Here is a 27,167-nt window from a genome sequence, read left to right on the forward strand (position 1 = left end):
AAAAATATACAATTTACGTTCAAATGGCGCTCCTGTGAAGTAGTGACGTGCGACATACGCAAGCTTCCTGGAAACGGATCACATAAGCCATTGCAAACAAACGAGCACTTTAGGAACAATCCAAGTATAATTTTCATCCGAGACTGAAGGATATATGCAATTTCATGTTTTATAAATATTTGAGTTGGAATAGTCAGTGTTTTTGACAGACATGCCAAGCAGTAATTGATGTCACACTTTATTTTCACTTCCTCGCCAGTTTAATTTGACGATTCAGTTCCATTTTTCTTTCAGTTATTAGAAAATGTGTTTGACAAATGTTATGTTCATCATGCCATATTTTGATATAGCACTGAATCAGTCATTCAGTTGTCACTCAACAAGTAATTGAGTCAGTTTACGTCAGTGCCTGTGATTGTCCTGCAATATCATTACAACTCCACTACTGCCAAGATTACATTTATTTCACTAAGGGCATTGTTCCATTTGACTTTAAATTGACAAAATCCTGTTTTATTTTCAGACGATGCAGTCAAACAATGCAGGTAATCAGTCCTAATGAATTGAAATGGGAATGTTCACAACCTTGGCCAAGCAGCCATTCCCATACAGTTCTCCATGAAGTTAATTTAGATACTATTCACCAGCTTCAGGACCTCATAATATATATATATATACGATAAAACTATTCATCTCTGTATTGATATGCACTTTGGAGAAAACTAATGGAACATTGAATTAAGGCAGTGGCTACATGCACTACCGTTCAAAAGTTTGGGGTCACTTGGAAATGGCCTTGTTTTTGAAAGGAAAGCACATTTCTTTTGTCCATTGAAATAACATCAAATTGATCAGAAATGCAGTGTAGACATTGCTAATGTTGTAAATGCCTATTGTAGCTGGAAACGGCAGATTTTTTAATGGAATATCTACATAGGCGCACAGAGGCCCATTATCAGCGACCATCACTCCTGTGTTCCAATGGCACATTGTGTTAGCTCATCCAAGTTTATAATTTTAAAATGCTAATTGATAATTATAAAATACTTTTGCAATTATGTTAGCACAGCTGAAAACTGTTGTGCCTGATTAAAGAAGCAATAAAACTGTCCTTCTTTAGACTAGTTGAGTATCTGGAGCATCAGCGTTTGTGGGTTTGATTACAGGCTCAAAAGACCTTTCTTGTGAAACTCATCATTCTCATCATTCATCAGTCTATTATTGTTCTGACAAATGAAAACTATTCCATGAGATAAATTGCCAAGAAACTGAAGATCTCGTACAATGCTGTGTAGTACTCCCTTCACAGAACAGCGCAAACTGGCACTAACCAGAATAGAAAGATGAGTGTGAGGCCCAGGTGCATAACTGAGCAAGAGGACAAGTACATTTTTTTTTTTTTACTAGGCAAGTCAGTTAAGAACAAATTCCTATTTTCAATGACAGCCTAGGAACAACTGCCTGTTCAGGGGCAGAACGACAGATTTGTACCTTGTCAGCTAGGGGGTTTGAACTTGCAACCTTCCAGTTACTAGTCCAACACGCTAACCACTAGGCTACCCTGCCGCCCACATTAAAGTGTCTAGTTTGAGAAACAGACACCTCACAAGTCCTCAAGTGGCAGCTTCATTAAATAGTACCTGCAAAACACCAGTCTCAACATCAGCAGTGAGGAGGCGACCGCGGGATGCTGGCCTTCTAGGCAGAGTTCCTCTTTCCAATGTCTGTGTTCTTTTGCGCATCTTAATCTTTCATTTTTATTGGCCAATCTGAGATATGGCGTTTTCTTTGCAATTCTTAGTTAGTCCGGGTAGCTATTGGTTAACTATTTAACTATCCGCATTTACCCTTTTTTGCACTAACTCTTTTGACTTGTCACATACGCTGCTTCTACTGTTTATTATCTATCCTGTTGGCAAGTCACTTTATTCCTAGTTGTCCATATCTATCTCAATTACTTCATACCCCTGCACATCGACTCGGTACTGGTAACCCGTGTATATCGTTACACTTTTCTATTTTTTTTCTGTATTTTTTTTCTCTCTCTGCTTTGTTTGGAAGGGCCCAAAAGTAATACTTTCACTGGTAGTCTACACTTCTTGTTTACGAAGCTTGTGACAAATCAAACTGGATGTGATTCACCTCTGTGTCAAGCCCACCTCAAGTGAATCACTGTATATTTCAGAGAAATAAATATCCACTATTAGCTGTGGTTATGATGAGGTTTATATCAATGTTGTAAGAAGTTGACATACTTGAGCATTGGAGCCTGCTAATGCCTCTGTCTGTATTTCTCACACAATCCATGATTGTAAAAAACATCAATGTTTTAGCAAAGACACGTTGAGGTATTTAAGTATAAAACTCACATCCCCTGTGAAAGGACACACACAATTATCAGAAGCTTTGATCAGCTAACTAGTGCTTCCGGGTTGGAGCGAGCGGTCGCATCTGCACTCGGTCCGCAGGTAGTTTTTCATTTCATTACATTTCATTATAGTACAACGGTTTGATTTGTCTAATCTTAGCAATTGTTCTTCTCAGCTAGCTACATAGCCGTCTTTGTATCATAGATAATCATAGATAATTGCGTAATTATCGTATTTCGTCGTCCTAACGCAGTCTACACCGCCCTGCAGCTAGCTAGCTAGCTAACGTCTACCGTTAGCTAGTCCACCGTCTACCGATTAGCAGCACAACTTCCACTCAACTGAACGACTTGATTAGTGTAGTGTTAGCTAGCTACATAGTTGTCTTTGCTGTCTTCGTATCCAAGATAATTGTGTAGTTAGAGTGATTATCTTAATTTACCGAGGTTAGCTAGCCAGCTATTCGTCGTCCTTAACGTAACAGAACTTCCGCACTCAACAATCCGGTCGCATTTCGCTTCGCTCCACAGGTAGTATCACATTTTTCATTTCATTACAGTACAACGGCTTGATTTGTTTGATCGTAGCTAGCTACATAGCTAGCTACATAGCCATCTTTGTATCAAAGATAATTGTGTAGTCTTGAGCGATTTCCTAGGTTAGCTAGCCAGCTATTGTCGTTCTTTTAACGCAACGTAACGTAAATCAACACTGCTAGCTAGCCAGCTAGCCCCGAATAGCAGCACAGTAGCACAGTAGAAACCATTACACTCAACGGAACGACTTGATTAGTGTAGTGTCAACAACGCAGACACTGCCAGCTAGCCTACATAGTCAACAACGCAGCCTCTGCCAGCTAGCCTACTTCAGCAGTACTGTATCATTTTAATCATTTTAGTCAATAAGATTCTTGCTACGTAAGCTTAACTTTCTGAACACTCGAGACGTGTAGTCCACTTGTCATTCCAATCTCCTTTGCATTAGCGTAGCCTCTTGTGTAGCCTGTCAACTATGTGTCTGTCTATCCCTGTTCTCTCCTCTCTGCACAGACCATACAAACGCTCCACACCCCGTGGCCGCGGCCACCTAATCTGGTGGTCCCAGCGCGCACGACCCACGTGGAGTTCCAGGTCTCCGGTAGCCTCTGGAACTGCCGATCTGCGGCCAACAAGGCAGAGTTCATCTCAGCCTATGCCTCCCTCCAGTCCCTCGACTTCTTGGCACTGACGGAAACATGGATCACCACAGACAACACTGCTACTCCTACTGCTCTCTCTTCGTCTGCCCACGTGTTCTCGCACACCCCGAGAGCTTCTGGTCAGCGGGGTGGTGGCACCGGGATCCTCATCTCTCCCAAGTGGTCATTCTCTCTTTCTCCCCTTACCCATCTGTCTATCGCCTCCTTTGAATTCCATGCTGTCACAGTTACCAGCCCTTTCAAGCTTAACATCCTTATCATTTATCGCCCTCCAGGTTCCCTCGGAGAGTTCATCAATGAGCTTGATGCCTTGATAAGCTCCTTTCCTGAGGACGGCTCACCTCTCACAGTTCTGGGCGACTTTAACCTCCCCACGTCTACCTTTGACTCATTCCTCTCTGCCTCCTTCTTTCCACTCCTCTCCTCTTTTGACCTCTCCCTCTCACCTTCCCCCTACTCACAAGGCAGGAAATACGCTCGACCTCATCTTTACTAGATGCTGTTCTTCCACTAACCTCATTGCAACTCCCTCCAAGTCTCCGACCACTACCTTGTATCCTTCTCCCTCTCGCTCTCATCCAACACTTCCCACACTGCCCCTACTCGGATGGTATCGCGCCGTCCCAACCTTCGCTCTCTCTCCCCCGCTACTCTCTCCTCTTCCATCCTATCATCTCTTCCCTCTGCTCAAACCTTCTCCAACCTATCTCCTGATTCTGCCTCCTCAACCCTCCTCTCCTCCCTTTCTGCATCCTTTGACTCTCTATGTCCCCTATCCTCCAGGCCGGCTCGGTCCTCCCCTCCCGCTCCGTGGCTCAACGACTCATTGCGAGCTCACAGAACAGGGCTCCGGGCAGCCGAGCGGAAATGGAGGAAAACTCGCCTCCCTGCGGACCTGACATCCTTTCACTCCCTCTCTACATTTTCCTCTTCTCTCTCTGCTGCTAAAGCCACTTTCTACCACTCTAAATTCCAAGCATCTGCCTCTAACCCTAGGAAGCTCTTTGCAACCTTCTCCTCCCTCCTGAATCCTCCTCCCCCTCCCCCCCCCCCTCCTCCCTCTCTGCAGATGACTTCGTCAACCATTTTGAAAAGAAGGTCGACGACATCCGATCCTCGTTTGTTAAGTCAAACGACACCGCTGGTTCTGCTCACACTGCCCTACCCTGCGCTCTGACCTCTTTCTCCCCCCCTCTCTCCAGACGAAATCTCGCGTCTTGTGACGGCCGGCCGCCCAACAACCTGCCCGCTTGACCCTATCCCCTCCTCTCTTCTCCAGACCATTTCCGGAGACCTTCTCCCCTACCTCACCTCGCTCATCAACTCATCCCTGACCGCTGGCTACGTCCCTTCCGTCTTCAAGAGAGCGAGAGTTGCACCCCTTCTGAAAAAACCTACACTCGATCCCTCCGATGTCAACAACTACAGACCAGTATCCCTTCTTTCTTTTCTCTCCAAAACTCTTGAACGTGCCGTCCTTGGCCAGCTCTCCCGCTATCTCTCTCAGAATGACCTTCTTGATCCAAATCAGTCAGGTTTCAAGACTAGTCATTCAACTGAGACTGCTCTTCTCTGTATCACGGAGGCGCTCCGCACTGCTAAAGCTAACTCTCTCTCCTCTGCTCTCATCCTTCTAGACCTATCGGCTGCCTTCGATACTGTGAACCATCAGATCCTCCTCTCCACCCTCTCCGAGTTGGGCATCTCCGGCGCGGCCCACGCTTGGATTGCGTCCTACCTGACAGGTCGCTCCTACCAGGTGGCGTGGCGAGAATCCGTCTCCACACCACGTGCTCTCACCACTGGTGTCCCCCAGGGCTCTGTTCTAGGCCCTCTCCTATTCTCGCTATACACCAAGTCACTTGGCTCTGTCATAACCTCACATGGTCTCTCCTATCATTGCTATGCAGACGACACACAATTAATCTTCTCCTTTCCCCCTTCTGATGATCAGGTGGCGAATCGCATCTCTGCATGTCTGGCAGACATATCAGTGTGGATGACGGATCACCACCTCAAGCTGAACCCCGGCAAGACGGAGCTGCGCTTCCTCCCGGGGAAGGACTGCCCGTTCCATGATCTCGCCGTCACGGTTGACAACTCCATTGTGTCCTCCTCCCAGAGCGCTAAGAACCTTGGCGTGATCCTGGACAACACCCTGTCGTTCTCAACTAACATCAAGGCGGTGGCCCGTTCCTGTAGGTTCATGCTCTACAACATCCGCAGAGTACGACCCTGCCTCACACAGGAAGCGGCGCAGGTCCTAATCCAGGCACTCGTCATCTCCCGTCTGGATTACTGCAACTCGCTGTTGGCTGGGCTCCCTGCCTGTGCCATTAAACCCCTACAACTCATCCAGAACGCCGCAGCCCGTCTGGTGTTCAACCTTCCCAAGTTCTCTCACGTCACCCCGCTCCTCCGCTCTCTCCACTGGCTTCCAGTTGAAGCTCGCATCCGCTACAAGACCATGGTGCTTGCCTACGGAGCTGTGAGGGGAACGGCACCTCAGTACCTCCAGGCTCTGATCAGGCCCTACACCCAAACAAGGGCACTGCGTTCATCCACCTCTGGCCTGCTCGCCTCCCTACCACTGAGGAAGTACAGTTCCCGCCCAGCCCAGTCAAAACTGTTCGCTGCTCTGGCCCCCAATGGTGGAACAAACTCCCTCACAACGCCAGGACAGCGGAGTCAATCACCACCTTCCGGAGACACCTGAAACCCTACCTCTTTAAGGAATACCTAGGATAGGATAAAGTAATCCCTCTCACCCCCCCCCCTTAAAAGATTGCGCTACTGTTCCACTGGTGAATGCACCAATTTGTAAGTCGCTCTGGATAAGAGCGTCTGCTAAATGACTTAAATGTAATGTAAATGTAAACTCAATAAAATACACCACAGCTCTCAAAGTTGAACATCTTGCATCAGCATGTTCCCTATTGTGAAGCTTGAGGCAGAATGAACAGCAGTCTGGTTCGGATGGCATCCAGACCAGAACACATGGCAAAACCGGGCAATCTGCTTTCAACAGACAAACACTTCTGTCTCCAAAAATCCCTGGTGTCTGAAGTGAACAGCTGATGGAAGTGTGCCCTTGTTTCTCCTCGGTCCATTCCAGAGAGTTGGAGAGAAGGAAGAGAAAAGAGAAGGAGAGATTAGAGACTCGACAAGATGAATTATGCAAAGCCGTCATAGCCGGCTATTGTTGGAGGTGCCGGCTGTGTTAAAGTGAGCCGGCCCGATCCCCACCACCCTCCATCCCCACTTTCACGACATCCTTGGCGAAGTACCGTCTGGTCCCTGCAATAACTAATAGGGAAATGGCAAGGCCACATAGGGGAACGGAACGGATAGGGAGAGCAGAGGGCTTGGCCCCGCGGTGGCAGGTTGAACATCTGGAAGGGGGAAATGGCAGAAACGGCGAGCATGAATTTGTATTGCCTTTATTTACAGAGTGTAGGGTCTTGAGTTAATATTTAGAGCAGGCCCTCTGAATTGAATTGTAATTACTTGAACAATCTCTGTGAAGATTTGACATTTTGAGCAGGAAAGTCTCCAGTGACTACTGTAGTCTTTGGAAAATGCACCTTGTTCTTACATCAGGAATGTGGGTCACTTCAGTTGAAACTATTTTATTTTGCTGTATTGGCTCTGAACCACACCTGTGGTGGCTTCTCCTTTGGTCCTGAATCATGAGTGTGACGATCTGTGTCCAAACAAGAAAATCGAGCCAAGATCATAAAAGCTTCCCAATGGGCCTTATTCTCAAAAATTTGTTTCCAAATTGACTGGAGTACATTGCTTAACACTATATTATACAACAAGTGTATTTGGAAAGTATTCAGACCGCTTGACTTTTTCCACATTTTGTTACTTTACAGCTTTTTGTAAAATTGATAAAAAAAAAAAAATATCCTCATCAATCTACACACAATACCCCATAATGACCAAGCGAAAACAGGTTTTTAGAAATAAAAAAACAAATACCTTATTGAAATAAGTATTCAGACCCTTTGCTATGAGACTCGAAATTGAGTTCAGGTGCTTCCTGTTTTCATTGATCATCATTGATGTTTTTACAACTTGATTGGAGTACACCTGTGGTAAATTCAATTGATTGGACATGATTTGGAAAGGCACACACCTGTCTATATAAGGTCCCACAGTTGACAATGCATGTCAGAGCAAAAACCAAGCCATGAGGTCAAAGGAATTGTCCGTAGAGCTCCGAGACAGGATTGTGTCGAGGCAAAGATCTGGGGAAGGGTACAAAAAAGTTTCTGCAGCGTTGAAGGTCCCATAGAACACAATGGCCTCCATCATTCTTAAATGGAAGAAGTTTGGAACCACCAAGCCTCTTCCTAGAGCTGGCCGCCCGGCCAAACTGAGTAATCGGGGGAGTAGGTCCCTGGGTCCCTGGTCAAGGAGGTGACCAAGAACCTGATGGTCACTCTGACAGAGCTCTAAAGTTCCTCTGTGAAGATGGGAGAACCTTCCAGAAGGACGACCATCTCTTCAGCACTCCACCAATCTCTGGTCTGATGAATCCTCTCACCCCCCCCCATTAAAAGATTTAGATGCACTACTGTTCCACTGGATGTCATAAGGTGAATGCACCAATTTGTAAGTCGCTCTGGATAAGAGCGTCTGCTAAATGACTTAAATGTAAATGTAAATGTATGAAATCAAGATTGATCTCTTTCGCCTGAATGCCAAGCGTCACGTCGAGGAAACCTGGCGCCATCTCTACGGTGAAGCATGGTGGTAGCAGCATCATGCTGTAGGGATGTTTTTCAGCAGCATGGAGACTAGTCAGGATTGGGGGAAAGATGAACGGGGCAAAGTACAGAGAGATCCTTGATGAAAACCTGCTCCAGAGTACTCAGGCCCTCAGACTGGGGCGACGGTACATCTTCCAACAGGATTACGATCCTAAGGACACAGCCAAGACAATGCAGGAGTGGCTTCAGGACAAGTCTCTGAGTGGCTCAGCCAGAGCCCGGACTTGAACTCGATCGAACATCTGGGAGAAACTCCCCAAATACAGGTGTGCCAAGCTTGTAGCGTCATGCCCAAGTAGACTCAAGGCTGTAAGTGCTGAGTAAAGGATCTGAATACTTATGTAAATGTGATATTTTCTATGTATTAAAAAAAAAAAAAATCAAACATTTTTAATCTGTTTTTGTTTTGTCATTTTGGGGTATTGTGTGTCGATTGATTAGGGGAAAAAACAATTTGATACATTTTAGAATGAGACTGTAACTTAATAAGATGTGGAAAAAGTCAATACTTTCCGAATGCACTTTACGGTGTATGGTTAATGTTTAAAAGAAAATTGGGACTGGATATAACAGAAGAAGAGGTTTTCAGGGTACAATGGGTAATTGGCTGGGGAGTCATAGGCCTGTGTAGTGCTTTGCTACGCTACATAGATCACTGCCCTCCCTCACTGCCTTGCCAAAGGATCCCGCTGTGCCACTAAATTACTGCAAGGTCGTCTTTTCCTTCTTGAGGTCAATCACTCATATTATCAAAGGTGACACATAGAGAACAAATGACCTGTACAAATTGTACTTTTTCCTTCCTTGCCATGAAGTGTCTTGTATCCTGACAGTATTTAGTATAGTTCTTATTCTGAATGGGGTGACTCCAGTGGTGTAAAGTACTTAAGTAAAAATACTTTAAAGTACTACTTAAGTAGTTTTGTTTGGGTAACTGTACCCTACTATTTATATATTTGACAACTTTTACTTCACTACATTCCTAAAGAAATGTTGTGTTGTTCTTTTTACTGCATACATTTTCGCTGACACCTGAAAGTACTCATTACATTTTGAATGCTTAGCAGGACAGAAAATGGTCCAATTCGCACACTTTTCAAGAGGTCATCCCTAATGCCTCTGATCTGTCGGACACTAAACACAAATACTTTGTTTTTAAATGATGTCTGAGTGTTGGAGTGTGACCCTGGCTATCTGTAAAAAAAATACATAATTGTGCCGTCTGTTTTTATTAAATTATTTGTACTTTTACTTTTGATACTTAAGGTATATTTAAAAACACATACTTTTACACTTTTACTCAAGTAGTATTTTACTGGGTGACTTTGACTTTTACTTGAGTCATTTTCTATTAAGGTATCTTTACTTTTACTCAAGTATGAGAATGTAATACTTTTTCCACCACTGGGTGACTCAAGGAACATTTCTGGTGTATTGCAGTAAGGCACACAGAAATGATGTAGGCCTATTTTGTGGTTCCTATATCCAAGCAACAAAGTGGCCTAATCAAACTACACCAGAAGTTCCCTTTGTAGGCTTTAGCACCATGACAGCTTCTATGAATATCTCTCTAAGGTCCCTTAAAGGATCCTCATGTACAGGGACCACCTTCAGCGCATAGAGAACATTTTTGATTAACCCTGGAAATTATGGTGTCAGTACCTTTTGGTATGCGTTCACCTGGTTTTGTTAGAATCTGGCCCGCCACACATATCCCCATAACACAACCAGGGGAGCTTATAGCGGATTAGGACACAAATCATTTCTCCCTGTAGTCGTGGTTCGGTTGTCGGCGGCTCAGCAGACAAGTTCCTAAGAATGAACAGTTATCAGCCCCTTTATCTTTACAGGTCTATAAACATAAAAGGTTGGAAATCGGGGAGGTTTGTGGGTGGATCCATTTTCACCTACTGCACATGAATCTGTCAAATGTGTGTGGGTTCATGTTGGGGGTAGGATGGAGGGTTTACATCTCTACACTTGTCTCTACACTTTGAACTGGTTTGAAAATGTCCTGCCAGGTAGTGGAAGTACTTCTCAGCATATTCTCAATAATAACCTTGAGGCCTAGAACCTGCTTTCCAAGTTCACCGACCTGGCGGAAACCCAGGCAAATCGCATTTGTCTTGATTGCCTCCTACAGCCAAGGTGCAGATGAGTCAGGCAGCGTTGATCTATTCCAATCCACTGGACAGATAATAAACCCAACTCCGCAGCACATGTGAGACTGGACACTGGCCAGGAGGCCGGAAAGGAGGCAGTTAGGACAGCCTCTATCTATCCTGGAAGATCCGATCCAGCAATATAACAGCTTTGCCCCGCTGGAGGTGTACCTACAGTTGAAGTCAGAAGTTTACATACACTTAGGTTTGGAGTCATTAAAACTTGTTTTTCAACCACTCCACAACTTTCTTGTTAACAAACTATAGTTTTGGCAAGTCGGTTAAGACATCTACTTTGTGCATGACACAGATTATTTCACTTATAACTCACTGTATCACAATTGCAGTGGGTCAGAAGTTTACATACACTAAGTTGACTGCCTTTAAACAGCTTGGAAAATTTCAGAAAATTATGTCATGGCTTTAGAAGTTTCTGATAGGCTAATTGACATCATTTGAGTCAATTGGAGGTGTCCCATTTCCTAGATTGCAGCACTCACTACCGAGTTCCAAACTGTCTCTGGAAGCAACGTCAGCACAAGAGCTGTTTGTTGGGAGCTTCAGGAAATGTTTCCATGGCTGAGCAGCCGCAATACAAGCCTAAGATCACAAATATGCAATGCCAAGTGTCGGCCGGAGGGGTGTAAAGCTCGCCGCCTTCGGACTTTTGAGCAGTGGAAACGCGTTCTTTGAATGATGAATCACGCTTCACCATCTGGCAGTCCAACGGACGAATCTGGGTTTGGTGGATGCCAGGAGAACACTACCGCCCCCAATGCATAGTGCCAACTGTAAAGTTTGGTGGAGAAGGAATAATGGTCTGGGGATGTTTTTCATGGTTCGTGCTAGGGCCCTTAACGCCACAGCATACAATGACATTCTAGATGATGCCATGCTTCCATCTTTGTGGCAACAGATTGGGGAATGCCCTTTCCTGTTTCAGGATAACAATGCTCCCATGCACAAAGCGAGGTCCATACGGTGTTGAAGAACTTGACTGGCCTGCACAGAGCCTTGACCTCAACCCCATCGAACATCTTTGGTATGAATTGGAATGCTGACTGCGATCTAGGCCTAATCGCCCAACATCAGTGCCTGAACTCACTAGTGCTCGTGTGGCTGAATGGAAGTAAGTCCCCACAGCAATGTTCCTACATCTAGTGAAAAGCCTTCCCAGAAGAGTGGAGGCTTTTATAGCAGCAAAGGTGGGACCAACTCCATATTAATGCCCATGATTTTGAAATGAGATGTTCAATGAGCAGGTGTCCACATACCTTTGGTCATGTAGTGTATGTAGCCCTGTGTCATGTAACGAATTTTCCTAATTTTAGAGCCTTATCTTTTGCTTGAACAAGAATAACCCCACCTTGTATATTTTAGCGTTCTGCCCTCCAGTGGTGTAAACGACTTAAGTAGTACTTTAAAGTATTTTTAAGTCGTTTTGTGGGGTATCTGTACTAGAGGTCGACCGATTTCATGTTTTCAGAACAATCGGTAATCAACATTTTTGGATGCCGATTATGGCCGATTACATTGCAATCCACGAGTAGACTGTGTGGCAGGCTGACCACCAGTTATGTGAGTGCAGCAAGGAGCCAAGGTAAGTTGCTAGCTAGAATTAAACTTATCTTATAAAAAACAATCCATCTTAACATAGTCACTAGTTAACTACACATGGTTGAGGAAATTACTAGTTTAACTAGCTTGTCCTGCGTAGCATATAATCAATGCGGTGCCTGTTAATTTATCATCAGATCACAGCCTACTTCACCAAATGGGTGATGATTTAACAAACGCTCATTCATGTCAGTGTATATGCAGCAGTTTGGGCCGCTTGGCTCGTTGCGAACTGTGTTAAGACTATTTCTTTCTAACAAAGACTATAATTAATTTGCCAGAATTTTACATAATTATGACAACATTGAAGATTGTGCAATGTAACAGCAATATTTAGACGTTTTGATAAAGTTGATCAAATACAGAACGGTTTGATAAAATACGGAACGGTTCCGTATTTCACTGAAAGAATAAACATTTTTGTTTTCTAAATGATAGTTTCTGGATTTGACCATATTAATGATCTAATGCTTATATTTCTGTGTTTATTATATTATAATTAAGTCTATGATTTGATAGAGCAGTCTGACTGAGCGGTGGTAGGCAGCAGCAGGCTCGTAAGCATTCATTCAAACAGCACTTTCCTGCATTTGCCAGCAGCTCTTAGCAATGCTTGAAGCACAGCGCTGTTTATGACCTCAAGCCTATCAACTCCCGATATTAGGCTGGCAATACTGTATTGCCTATAAGAACATCCAATAGTCAAAGGTCTATGAACTACAAATGGTATAGAGAGAAATAGTCCTATAATTCCTATAACTACAACCTAAAACTTCTTAACTGGGAATATTGAAGGAACCACCAGCTTTCATATGTTCTGAGCAAGGAACTTAAACATTAGCTTTTTTACATGGAACATATTGTACTTTTACTTTATTCTTTCTTTCTGTTTTTGAATTATTTAAACCAAATTGAACATGTTTATTTATTTAAGACTACATTTATTTTATTTATGTATTATATTAAGTTAATTCAGTATTGTTTTTTTGGTCCTGCAATAATCGGTATCTGCGTTGAAAAATCATAAGCGGTCGACCTCTAATCTGTACTTTACTTTACTCTTTATATTTTTCACAACTTGTACTTTTACTTCGCTACATTCCTAAAGAAAATGATGTACTTTTTACTCCAACATTTTCCCTGACACCCAAAAGTTTTTGTTACATTTCGAATGCTTAGCAGAACAGAAAATTGTCCAATTCGCACACTTTTCAAGAGGTCATCCCTACTGCCTTTGATCTGGTGGAGTCACGAAACACAAATGCTTTTTTAAAAATGGTGTTGGAGTGTGACCCTGGCTATCTGAAAAAAAACATTTTAAAAAAGTGTCTGGTTTGCTTAATCTATAGAATTATAAATAATTTGTACTCTTACATTGGATACTTAAGTATATTTTAGAAATTATATTTACTGTTGATAGTTAACTATATTTTAAACCAAATACTTTTATAATTTTACTCAAGTAGTATTTTTACTGGGTAAAGTCAATTTCTATCAAGGTATCTTTACTTTTACTCAAGTCTAGGAATGGAGTACTTTTTCTACCACTGCCACCCTCCTAAACCTAACACTTTGTTCATTGCAGAATTCTCTCACCTGCTATATTTGGTTACACCTAAATATGACAGGGCTGTTATTCTTGGAGAGCTAAACATTAATGCGTGTTGCCCAAGTAATGCACTAGCTGGGGAGTATTTTAACCCGTTAGAATCCTTTAACTTTGCTATATGCCACAGGGCCTTCACACAACAAAGATCATACTCTTGATCTCATGATGATCTCAATATTGATAACTATTGACGGGTGTGTATCTCTGACCATCTCATTATTGTTTTGAAAATGCTTTCTTCTCCTCCTAAAAATGTGTATGTCCCTCTAACATCATTCTTCACCACAACTGCTAATACATTTCCCAATGCTTTTTCATCCTAACCTAATGATCATGTTCTGTGTCATCACTGATGATTTTCTGAACATTTTCAATGACATGTCAGGCTACTTTAGACTGACACCAGTTAAAACCAAGAATAAACTGTCTGCCAGTATCACCTTGTTAAATGACCACACTTGTGCCTTTTAAAGTGTACTCAGAAAGGCTTCACGTAAATGGAAGGGCTGCAAACTTCAAGTATTCTATAACGTAATGAAGGATCTGAGATATGATCTGTTAACAGCTTTTGTGATTCTGCATAGAATAATCTACTGTCTACTGCTTCCCTTTTCTCCTTTGAGAAAATATCCTTTTGAGTCCCTCCTTGATGCTGTAGCTCACATGAAGACCTGTTGCCTCTTAATTTAGGATATGGGACGGTCGCGTCGCACTTGGGCAAAAAACAGGGAAAATGCAGCGCGGCATATTAAAAAAAATTACATCAAAATCACATTAAACATGTAAGATACTCAATTAAAGCTACACTCGTTGTGAATCCAGCCAACATGTTAGATTTTAAAAAGGATTTTCAGTGAAAGCATAAGAAGCTATTATCTGATGATAGCACAATAGTAAACAAAGAGGGTAGCATATTTCAACCCTGCAGGCGCTACACAAAACGCAGAAATAAAATATAAAACATGCATTACCTTTGACGAGCTTCTTTTGTTGGCACTCCAATATGTCCCATAAACATCACAATTGGTCCTTTTGTTCGATTATTTCCGTCCATATATACCCAAATGTCAATTTATTTGACGCGTTTGATTCAGACAAAAACAGCTTCCAAAAAACGCAACGTCACTACAAAATATTTCAAAAGTTGCCTATAAACTTTGCCAAAATATTTCAAACTACTTTTGTAATACAATTTTAGGTATTTTTAAACATTAATAATCAATCAAATTGTAGACGGGTATATCTGTGTTCAATACAGAAAGACAACAAACCATGCTACTTTTCACGTCTTGCGCACTCAACAGTGTTACCCAGTTCCTAGATGGCCTACTTCTTCATTGCACAAATGAATAACCTCAACCAAATTCCAAAGACTGGTGACATCCAGTGAAAGCGTTAGGAACTGAAAACAGGTTCCTAAGAAATATCATTTACCAATGAGATCTCAGTGAACAGAGGCCAAAAAAAAATGTGGAACGTTTAGTCCTCAGGGTTTTGCCTGCTACGTAGGTTCTGTTATACTCACAGACATGATTCAAACAGTTTTAGAAACTCCAGAGTGTTTTCTATCCAAATCTACTAATAATATGCATATCTTATATTCCTGGCATGAGTAGCAGGAAGTTGAAATTGGGCATGCTATTTATCCAAAAGTGAAAATGCTGCCCCCTATACCTTAAGAAGTTAAGACATGATCTCTACTGGATTACTGAAAGCGGTTATGCTTACTGTCGACCCCCAACATTCTATTGTAAATAGCTCCCTGATTTCTGTCTCCATTCCAACCTATTTTAAAACTGCTCTTGTTCAACATCTCCTTAAAAAGCCCAATCTCGACCCTCCTCACATCATTTTTTAAAATCTAATATTGTAGAAAAAGATGAATAACTTGTTTGAAAATTCCAGTCAGGCTTCCACTCACTTCACAGCAGAGAAATGTATTGTTTTGAAGGTCAGTAATGACCTTCTGTTGGCCGTCTATCTATGTGGCAGACGTTTCTCAGTGAGCATTGGCGGTTTAGTATCGTCCCCAGCTCCTATTCACTATGGTGTCCCTCAGGTGTAAATTCTGGGCCCCCTCCTGTTCTCGCTGTACATGCTTCCCCTTGGTGACGTCATCTGCAATCATATCATTCAGCTTCACTGCTATGCGGATGACGCAAGGTTTTATTTACCAGTCAGACCCAGTGACCAAGCTAGCATACAGTAGCTACCCTTCACAAGTGTCTTCCTGACATCAAATGTCTGAAAATTTGCTCCAGCTCAGTGATAAGAAATCAGAGGTTGTTTTATTTGGCCCCCTCCTTGATAGAACCCAGATTGTGAATAACCTTGGTCGTTTGTCCATCAATGTAAAGCCTACACCCCGACCTAAACCTTTAGCTGCATGTAAAGAGGATTGTTCAGTCCTGTTTTTATCATCTAAGAAGTATAGCTTAAGTCAAGTCTTTTTTTTATCTCAGTCACTGATCTGGAGAATGTTGTACATGCTTTTATTTCCTCACCCCTAGATTAGTGTAAATCATTGTATACATGTCTCAGTCAGAAATCACTTCATCGTCCACAGTTCAAAATGCTGCAGCACAGCTTTTAACAGGCACCAGAAAATCTAACCATATCAAACCCCATTTTAGCTTCCCTACACTGGCTACCAGTCACTTTTTTTTTTTAGAATACATTTTAAAATTGTATTAATCATGTTTCAGGCTTAGTTCACCCCCATCCTGTATCTCTGATCTTTAATCCCCCTACGAACCAGGATGCAGCCTGAGATCCTCTGGCAAGGCACTGCTGACCATTACAAAGTCGAGGTTGAAAACTAAACGAAACTGGGCATTTGCCATTAGGGCCACAAGACTTTGGAATGGTCTGCCAGAGGAGGAGATCAGGCTTGCAGATTCAGTGCCTATTTTTAATCCCATCTGAAGACACACTTTTATAAAGATGCTTTTAATGTATGATTTCAATGTATGATTTGAATTAATGAATTCATTTATAATTAATATTTTTTTCATTCTCCTTCCTGTCTTTGTTTCTATTCTTATGTATTTTTATTACGTTGTTTTATAATACATTTTAAGCAATTTGTTACTTATATTGAAAGCGCTATACAAATGTTGTTGTTATTGTTATTATCATTATTATATTCACCCATCCTCTACCTCTAGTGCTTCTGGGAGTCTCCCAGGAAACGATCTCCAGGTAGTCTTCCGTAGCTGAACATGCACACGGTGTCATTAAAATATGTTGATGGTTGTAAAGCAACGTTTCAGTTGATCAGTTTCAGTAGAGGAAAGGTAGGGGTGTCTGATACACCTGTCTTCGGGCTTCCAGCTGAGCCAAGACAGAAATGAAAGTGTGGTATTTCGGGATGAGTGGAAAAGGTTGGTATTTAACACTTGAGCAGCACACCAGGGATTCCCATCACTCACTCTCCCCTTGGGGTTGTTGCGGATCTCTTTTTATTCTTTCTTCCCACGTCTGTCCCCATTTTACCAAAATCCTCACCAGTGAAAATCCGCCCTTTGCACGTTCTACACTTAACGGTAGCGGCTAATCAAAGTGTCTAAATGAACGTCTACCTCAGATATATATATATCACACACACACACAACCAAGTTGTGTCCAAAATAATAAAATAAAGTGTGAGAGTGAGTCAGTGAGAGGAGATCTGTTTTATTGAGGGGAGTTCATACATGGAATGGCTTATGGGTGGGGTTTGAGAGGTGGTGGTGGTGCTGTGGTGGGTGTGAGTGTGGGCTTTTGAAGATTAAGTGGGCGGATTAGTGTTATCTGAGCTTCTCATCTCTCCCCTCTCTGTTTGTCCAGGTCGACAGAAATACAGAGGGAGAGACTTACCAACAGCGTAAAGCGGAATATCCCAAAGCGATCATCTCAGGAGAGAACGGGGGAGGACACAGTATGCAGGCAGCATGGAACAGGTGAAGGAGCAGCGGCCCTTCTGCTCGCTCTCCAAGAGCCAGAGAGACCGGGAGAGAGACCACGAAAGGGAGCGGGATCTGGAGCGGCGTTACACCGCATCATCGACAGACAGAGAAGGGGCTTGCCGGGTGCCTACACAGAAGTCCTACAGCTCTAGCGAGACGCTGCAGGCCTACGACCATGACCCTACCCGGCTGCTATTCTCAGGCCGAGTCAAGGAGAAGGCCTATCAGGAGACCAGTGACTACGGCAGGCCTGGTCAGTACAGTCACAGCTCTATTCCAATGATATGCAATCATTGCAATACGCCCATAATATACTTAATAATGGGCGTATTGTATAGATATAATTTGTTTAGATGAGATTTGATTCAGATTTCATGTTTATTTTTTTTAACATAATTAACTTGAACACATGGAGTTTGGTAAAAAAAAATGTAAGAATATAAATTCATTGTCTACATTTTAGCTCATTGACATAGAAAATATTTTTGATACTGTATTAGTAAGTCTGATGTTTTGTCTTAGGTTTCTTTAAACTGGTGGTGGTCTTTATCTTCTTGTATGATCAATTTACCAGCATTCTTAGCTTATCACTTGAGTTTTTTTAATTAATCCATGCTGAAAAGTAGAGCTCTTTTTCGATCTGTGCTTGAACTATGTACACATCCAAACAAAATTATCACACTCCACTTCACATACCAATGATAATTACCCATTAAACTACTGAGCAAATAACCCAGCTTTTTAATTGGTTGCTGGCAATTGGCAGGAAATGTTCATAATAAGAATAAAGTGTTATAGCCGATTCTTGATGATCTATGAACGGATCATAATTAATGACATATTTCTCATAGATTCCTGCTAATTGGCGCCAGCTGGAAATTAATAGCTTTCTAATTAGGCTGTGGGACGAATGTTAGTTTTCCCTTTATTTCTAGATCAAATTAGGACTTTTAGTGAAAAGGTAATGAGCGATTGGAGTTATTATCACCTCAATGCTAATTCAGTTGGAGCACGATTGCAAAATTAGTACTTCGTGTTTGAACAACATGTCCTTGTTCAAATGTAAATCACAATTCCAAATACTGAACGATTCAGTTTAATTAGAAATGATTATGTGAAATGTTTTGCATTGTCAAGTATTTATCTGTTTAGAAAAAAGTTCACAACTTGGACCTTAATAAAAACCTAAAACTATACTTTTGACTTATTATGAAGTTTGAAACATTACATAGAATATTGTCAATGTATCTTATTGCTCCGTTGCAGTTTTTACCTTACAATGTTCTTTGTCAATTTCACTTGTTTTTACCGGAATAACCTGTAAACTAAATATAAATGCAAGAAACTGATTTTTGTAAATTATTTTAATTGCTATTTTACTTATATTAGTCTTACTACTTGCATTGTCTGCAATGGTGTTTTTGTAATTAATATGGGTAAAATACATGTGTGTAATCTTATGCAGCATGAATTTACATTTTCAAACATTCAGCTAGAAGAATAAAAAATACAAATATTAATGGAAAACTTTGACTGTATATTTTCCCAAATACATTTTAGAAAATAATTACAGTGAACAATAATTTATATTACTTGGTCTAATTGAATTTTGTCCACACATTTAGAAATGTTACTTTGGTAGATTTTTTTTCTGTTTACTTCAGACCACATTTTGTATTTACTCAATCCAGCATTGACAGTGTAAATTTCCATGCATCTGTTTTTTGCTTTTTGTTTCTAAATTAATTCCTCACTTTAAGTTCAGATTTACAAACGATTAAGAAGACACAGAGCCGTGAATCTGTTACAATTTACGATTTAGGTAGTTGGATACAATGAGTGGGATCATCTTTTCCTTCAGTACTGTGGAATGTTGTTTTCAGACGGTTTGCTTTAGGTTCAAGTGTAAGGTCAGTCCCGGTAATCCTCAAAGCAACAAAAGTCCTATTTACTTCTATCTTAAAGTGGAACTGACAGCATTTTAGCAACATTGACTCTTATTAAAGTCTGTTCATATACACCCCCAGGAAGAACATTACACCTTTTTAAATGTTTTCTGACAAGTGAGTAATTACATATTGTCATTTTCATAAATTCTTAAGTCAATCAGATGTATTAAATCCCTTTTTACATCAACCAATGTCACAAAATGCTATACAGAAACCCAGCCTAAAACCCCAAACAGCAAGCAATGCAGATGTAGAAGCACGGTGGCTAGGAAAAACTCCCTAGAAATGCAGTGACCTAGGAAGAAACCTAGAGAGAAACCAGGCTCTGAGGTGTGGCCGGTCCTCTTCTGGCTGTGCCGGGTGGAGATTATAACAGTACATGGCTAAGATGTTCATAGATGACCTACCGGGTCAAATAATAATAATCACAGTGGTTGTAGAGGGTGAAACAGGTCAGCATCTCAGGAGTAAATGTCAGTTGGCTTTTCATAGCCGATCATTCAGTCAGTGTCGAAAACAGCAGGTCAGGGACAAGGGAACAGGTCAGGGATCCATAGCCACAGGCAGAACAGATGAAACTGGAGCAGCAGCACAACCAGGTGGCCTGGGGACAGCAAGGAGTCATCAGGCCAGTTAGTCCCGAGGCATGGTCCTAGGGCTCAGGTCCTTGGAAAGAAGAGAAAGAGAGAGAATTAGAGTGAGCCTACTTAAATTAACACAGGACACCGGATAAGACAGGAGAAATACTCCAGATATAACATGGACCCTAGCCCCCGACACATAAGCTATTGCAGCATAATTATGTTTGGGAATTACATATACTAAGGCATTTGTGAGTGGAAAAGTGGCAGTGCGATTGGACAATTAATAGACATCTCTTGTCCAAGACCGGAGTCTACGCAGTATCACATTGGTGTAAAGGATCGGGAGACAGGCGCAGGAATGCGTAATAGGGGTTTTTATGGACCCAAATTACAGCGTGCCATGTAAAGGCACGGGGACGAAGACCAAACAAACACGTATACAAAACACAGGGTTGAAATCCAAACAAAAGAGCGAGGAGTACCTCGAATAAATACACGGTGCGCACAATGATACCACATGGGAAGAAACCCGGAATTCTGCACAATACAAGTGGCACTAAAGCCAAAACGGCACAGCTCAGGTACTCACACGACCAACAGACATTGTAAAAATAATCGACAAGACCATGGTGAAACAAAGGGCATTTTTATACTTTTATACAATTACTAATCATGGAAATGGGGACCAGGTGTGCGTAATGACACATTTCCGGAGGTATCCGTGACACGCAGAGCAGTGCGCCATAGCCAATCGGAGCAACAGTAGGCCTTTTTGCAAACAAGGCATTTGCTACTCAGGTCTGCCATCATTTTACAGGTACCTGCCACAGCACAACTTTAGAACGCATTTGCCAAAGCCACAGAATACACCTTAATGGAGTTTTGCAAATATATAAATACCATGGGAGTCCTCTTACATTTGGAAACTTTGCAGTCCTATTGATCAAACAACCGTGAAAAGATAGGCTCTCTCTCACTCAGTTATGCACATCAACAACAACAAGATCAAGGACTAATGCTAGACAGAACAAGATGAGCTAAAATATAACGTAGGAACATTTAGATGAACTCTCAAACTTTTTCAGCTTGTCAAAATTGCACTAATAAACAATGGGACATTGTAGCTTACTTGTCCTTCTGCAGCTTGCCTGCCAGTAAATTAATTATTGTCTCAACCAAACTCCCAAGCTAACTGGCTAAAGTTCCTCTGCCCAGTGTCTGTGTTCTTTTGTCCATTTTAATATTTTATTTTCATTGGGCAATCTGAGATATTACTTTTTCTTTGCAACTCTGCCTAGAAGGCCAGCATCCCGAAGTCGCCTCTTCACTGTTGACGTTGAGACTGGTGTTTTGAGGGTACTATTTAATGAAGCTGCCAGTTGAGCACTTGTGAGGCGTCTATTTCTCAAACTAGACACTAATGTACTTGTCCTCTATTCTGATTAGATACAGTTTGCGCTATTCTGTGAAGGGAGTATTACACAGCGTTGTACGAGATCTTCAGTTTCTTGGCAATTCCTCGCATGGGATAGACTTAATTCCTCAGAACAAGAATAGACTGACGGGTTTCAGAAGAAAGGTCTTTGTTTCTGGCCATTTTAAGCCTGTAATCGAACCCATAAATGCTGATGCTTCAGATTCTCATCTACAGTGCCTTGCAAAAGTGTTCATCCCCCTTTGTGTCTTTCCTATTTTGTTGCATTACAACCTGGAATTAAAATAGATTTTTTTTTTTTTTTGTATCATTTGATTTACACAACATGCCTACCACTTTGAAGATGCAAAATAGTTTTTATTGTGAAACAAACAAGAAATAAGACAAAAAAACTGAAACTCTTGAGCATGCATAACTATTCACCCCCTCAAAGTCAATACTTTGTAGAGCTACATTTTGCAGCAATTACAGCTGCAAAGTCTCTTGGGGTATGTCTTTATAAGCTTGGCATTCTTTCGCAAGCCTCTGTAGTCTAAAGAAGGACAGTTATATTGCTTCTTTAATCAGGACAACAGTTTTCAGCTGTGCTAACATAATTGCAAAAGGGTTTTCTAAAGATCAATTCGCCTTTTAAAATGATGAACTTGGATTAGCTAACACAATGTGCCATTGGAACACAGGAGTGATGGTTGCTGATAATTGGCCTCTGTACGCCTATGTAGATATTCCTTTAGAAATCAGCCATTTCCAGCTACAATACTCATTTACAACATTAACAGTGTCTACATTGTACTTCTGATCAATTTTATATTATTTTTATGGACCAAAAAAATGGCTTTTTTAAAAAAAATCAAGGACATTTCTAAGTGACCCCAAACTTTTGAACGGTAGTGTACATAGCGCATTGATGTGAATCACACTGTTTCTCTCTCATCTATTTGCGCCTTACAGATTGTGGTTGTTGTGGATGGTTGTTCAGAAATCTAAATGTGTATTTGAACCCAATAATGGTTGAATTCAAGAAGTTTAAGTTGCTTTATCAATCATTGTTTTTGAAACCAGTATGGGACATTGTCAACAGCTGCAAAGTGCAGTTCCCAGCCTGTGGAATAAAAGTGAGGCTTTTTTTGCTCATTCTAAATCATGTTGAAAAAAATATATATTTTGTCAAATAATAGTTAAGACATCAAAACTCATAGGGAATCATGTAGTAACCTAACAACTGTTAAACAAATCAAAATATATGTAATATTCTTTAAAGTAGCAAAGCTGTCATCAAGTCAATGGGTGGCTACTTTGAAGAATCTAAAATCTAACATATATTTTCATTTGTTTAACACTTATTTTGGTTACTACATGATTCCATATCTGTTATTTCATATTTTAGATGTCTTCACTATCATTTTAAAATAAAGAAAAACCCTTGAATGAGTAGGTGTGTTCAAACTTTTGACTGGTACTGTATATCCATTGATTCTTGAAGAATATAACTTATAAATGCCTCATGAGCTTAGTTCAAATGTCCTACTGAATGAGAACCCAAAATAAGCTTGTTTTGCCCCGATGTTTGTAAACATTACAAATGTAAACAAACACTGTATAGCCTCATAACATGGTTAAAACAATCATTTTGATATCATGGATGGTGAGTCCTTGCATCCATAGCTCTGTTTCTTAATCTGAGAGTGGTTACATTTCTCCAGGCCCATCCCTCAGCTTTTTGTCAAAACAGAGGCACGGCGGCCGTTTTGTTATTATTTTATCTGTGTATTTGCCCTTTAAACAGCTGCATATTATCAAGATATCAATCTTTTCAGTAGTGCTCAAAGCATGCCATTCCATGAGCGCAGCATTCATTTTTCAACTCGAATCAATAAGCACAATCGTCCTCCATGAAAACCAAATCATAAACAGTAGGGCTGGCTAATAAGTACTTAGTTTTGGGGTTATGCTCAGGTAATACAATTTCGCTAATCTATACTTCTGTATTTCTAAATCCTATTCTTGAAATCAAGGCGTAAAACATTTATTGTAATGACTTGAATTCTGATAGACTGGTTTTTAATGTAAAGATATAATTTCATATTTTTATTATTATTGTTATTATTATTATTATATGTAGTAGAAAGCAATGTGTTAGTAGAAGCCCGCATAACCAATCCATATCGTAAAATGTAACATCTATATATGGCCAGCTATGTAAACTTTAAGATTGATTTATCCTGCAATAGATGTTGTTCAATTGGAAACAAACATGTTTGTCTTCTTCTAATGCCTTTTAAAGGGAATGTAATCTAAAAGTAACTGACTGTAATCAGAATATGTTACTGAGTTTAGGTAATCCAAAAGTTACGTTACTGATTACAATTTTGGACAGGTAACTAGTAACAGATTACATTTAGAAGTAACGACCCAACCCTGCCTACTGCCCTTCTAAGAACAGTCAAACAATTTGAAAGCTATACACCGTGGCAGATATTCTGGGTTTAGGATTGGGGTTTGATAATATTGTTAAATTATCAGGCAGCTATTTAAAAGCGCATTTGTTTTTGATTTTACAGGACAGGGCTTCTCCCTGAGGCAACTTGGGATATGTGAGCCCTCCACACGCAGAGGCCTGGCCCTCTGCCCTGAAACGGGCCTCTCACACCCCCTTGGTCGCTATTCGAAAAGAACTGTCCCCACAGAAAATCATGAGCCCACATCGCCGGAACGTACCATGGCTCTCTGGGGAAGGGGTGCCAAATCAGGCCAAAGCTCGTGCCTGTCTAGTCGCTCCAACTCAGCCCTTACCATCACAGACACGGAAATTGACAATAAGTCGGACAACGAAATCGGTAAGTCTGCTAAACCTTTATTTGTTAAATGTGAGCCCCCTAACTGCTGTTTTGTGGAGATATTGTTTAAGTACGAAGTAAAAAAAAAAATCACAACAAATGTTCATCCTAGTCGGCAGTGTGTTATAGTCTTTCATTGGTGCTCAGGAAAACATTCATTTGTGGAAGCGATGAATGGTGGGTTCTGATTGGTGCAAGTTGTATTTGGAAGGGCTTTTGTGGATAAGAATTTGGTCTACCAATTGAGTGGTTGGTAGTCACCTGGCCCTCTCCACAGGGAAGTAGGGGAGTTTTTTAAAAGTTTCCCTATGGGCTAGCGTGTAATCAAAGATAGCTTTGTAAAGAGTCAGTCAGAGGTTTCTATTAGAAATTCCACAGTAGTTGAACGAGAACACACAATAGCTGATTAAGTAGGTTCAATGGTTTGAAGTGCAATGATCTTGCTCGAAACTTGAGACTGGTATTCTTTTGAAGAGATCTTCTGTGCATCGAATGCGGGGAAAACAAGTATATTGCTTGTTGGAACTGGTGGAACTGACTACTTTGCAGATATGAAACAAACAGACAGTAATATCAGTCAACAATATCAAATTCCCAGTTTATGCTGCAAAACCAACTTTGTAAGAGGTTTTAAAATAGGTTATATTTGACTCAAAATTCCATGACTTAGAGCAAGGCATTGTTAGCAGAATAGATGGATGGAGCTCAATACATTATTAATATAATTCACCAATACATTTCATGGTAGTTCAAAATATATTGCTATCAGGTTGTAAATCACAGCTGGCCTGGTACATTTTTTGCTGCCTCCACTCATTCGGGATGCACTGTTTCAGTTTCATTGACTCAATATCAAGTCATTGACATTGATATACAAGTAGTTAGGAAAGCTAAAGCTAGCTTTTTCAAACAGAAATTTGCATCCTGTAGCATAAACTCAAAAAACTTATGGGACACTGTAGTCCATGGATAATAAGAGCTCCTCCTTCCAGCTGCCCACTGCACTGAGGCTAGGAAACACTGTCACAACCGATAAATCCACGATAATTGAGAATTTCAATAAGCATTTTTCTACGGCTGGCCATGCTTTCCACCTGGCTACCCCTACCCCGGTCAACTGCCCTGGATCCCCCACAGCAACTCACCCAAGCCTCCCCCATTTCTCCTTCACCCAAATCCAGATATTGATATTCTGATGTGATATTCTTGAAAGAGCTACAAAATCTGGACCCCTACAAATCAGCCGGGCTAGACAATCTGGACCCTCTCTTTCTAAAATGATCTGCCGAAATTGTTGCACAATTGTCCCCTATTACTAGCCTGTTCAATCTCTCTTTTGTATCGTCTAAGATCCCCAAAGATTGGAAAGCTGCCGCGGTCATCCCCCTCTTCGAAGGGGGAGACACTCTAGACCCAAACTGCTACAGACCTATATCTATCCTACCCTGCCTTTCTAAGGTCTTCGAATGCCAAGTTAACAAACAGATCACCGGCCATTTCGAATCCCACTGTACCTTCTCCACTATGAAATCTGGCTCCTGAGCTGGTCATGGGTGCACCTCAGCCACGCTCAAGGTCCTAAACAATATCATAACCGCCATCGATAAGAGACAATACTGTGCAGCCGTATTCATCGACATGGCCAAGGCTTTCGACTCTGTCAATCACCACATTCTTATCGGCAGACTCAACAGCCTTCGTTTCTCAAATGCCTGGTTCACCAACTACTTCTCTGATAGAGTTCAGTGTGTCAAATCGGAGGGCCTGTTGTTCGAACCTCTGGCAGTCTCTATGGGGGTGCCACAGGGTTCAATTCTCGGGCTGACTCTCTTCTCTGTATTCATCAGTGATGTCGCTCTTGCTGCTAGTGATTCTCTGATCCACCTCTACGCAGACTACACCATTCTGTATACATCTGACCCTTCTTTGGACACTGTGCTAACTAACCTCCAGACGAGCTTCAATGCCATTACAACTCTCCTTCTGTGGCCTCCAACTGCTCTTAAATGCAAGTAAAACTATATGCATGCTCTTCAAGCGATCGCTGCCCGCACCTGCCCGCTCATCCAGCATCACTAGTCTGGATGGTTCTGACCTAGAATATGTGGACAATTACAAATACCTAGGTGTCTGGTTAGACTTTAAACTCTCCTTCCAGACTCACATTAAGCATCTCCAATCCTAAATTAAATGTAGAATCGGCTTCCTATTTTGCAACAAAGCATCCTTCACTCATGCTGCCAAACATACCCTCGTAAAACTGACTATCCTACCGATCCTCGACTTCGGGGATGTCATTTACAAAATGGCCTCCAACACTTTACTCAGCAAATTGGATGTAGTCTATCACAGTGCCATCCGTTTTGTCACCAAAGCCCCATATACTACCAACCACTGCGACCTGTATGCGCTCGTTGGCTGGCCCTCGCTTCATACTCGTCGCCAAACCCACTGGCTACTGGTCATCTACAAGTCTTTGCTAGGTAAAACCTTGCCTTATCTCAGTTAACTGGTCACCATAGCAGCACCTACCCACAGTGCCCGCTCCAGCAGGTATATTTCACTAGTCATCCCCAAAGCCAATTCCTCATTTGGCCACCTTTCCTTCTAGTTCTCTGCTGCCAATGACTGGAACAAACTGCAAAAATCACTGAAGCTGGAGACCCTTATTTCCTTCACTAA

At 41.5% G+C, this 27,167-nt stretch overlaps 1 protein-coding gene across 1 annotated transcript; it reads left to right on the forward strand.

The window, feature by feature from the left end:
- Window positions 1–17,591: 17,591 nt before the first annotated feature.
- LOC135571698 (teneurin-3) lies at window positions 17,592–24,770 on the forward strand. The gene is made up of 3 exons (XM_065018192.1): window positions 17,592–17,933; window positions 24,210–24,485; window positions 24,763–24,770. The coding sequence occupies exons 1-3, from the start codon at window positions 17,666–17,668 to the stop codon at window positions 24,768–24,770; spliced, it is 552 nt and encodes a 183-aa protein (XP_064874264.1). The 5' UTR covers window positions 17,592–17,665.
- Window positions 24,771–27,167: the final 2,397 nt, after the last annotated feature.

This window comes from Oncorhynchus nerka, linkage group LG5, assembly GCF_034236695.1.
Source record: "Oncorhynchus nerka isolate Pitt River linkage group LG5, Oner_Uvic_2.0, whole genome shotgun sequence".
Lineage (NCBI taxonomy): Eukaryota > Metazoa > Chordata > Actinopteri > Salmoniformes > Salmonidae > Oncorhynchus > Oncorhynchus nerka.

Bases quoted from the DNA above. Each gene is read 5' to 3' on its own strand.
- LOC135571698 (XM_065018192.1), top strand. From the start codon at position 17,666: ATGGAACAGGTGAAGGAGCAGCGGCCCTTCTGCTCGCTCTCCAAGAGC. The intron at 17,934-24,209 runs GTCAGTACAGTC...TTGATTTTACAG, and splicing joins CAGTGACTACGGCAGGCCTG to GACAGGGCTTCTCCCTGAGG.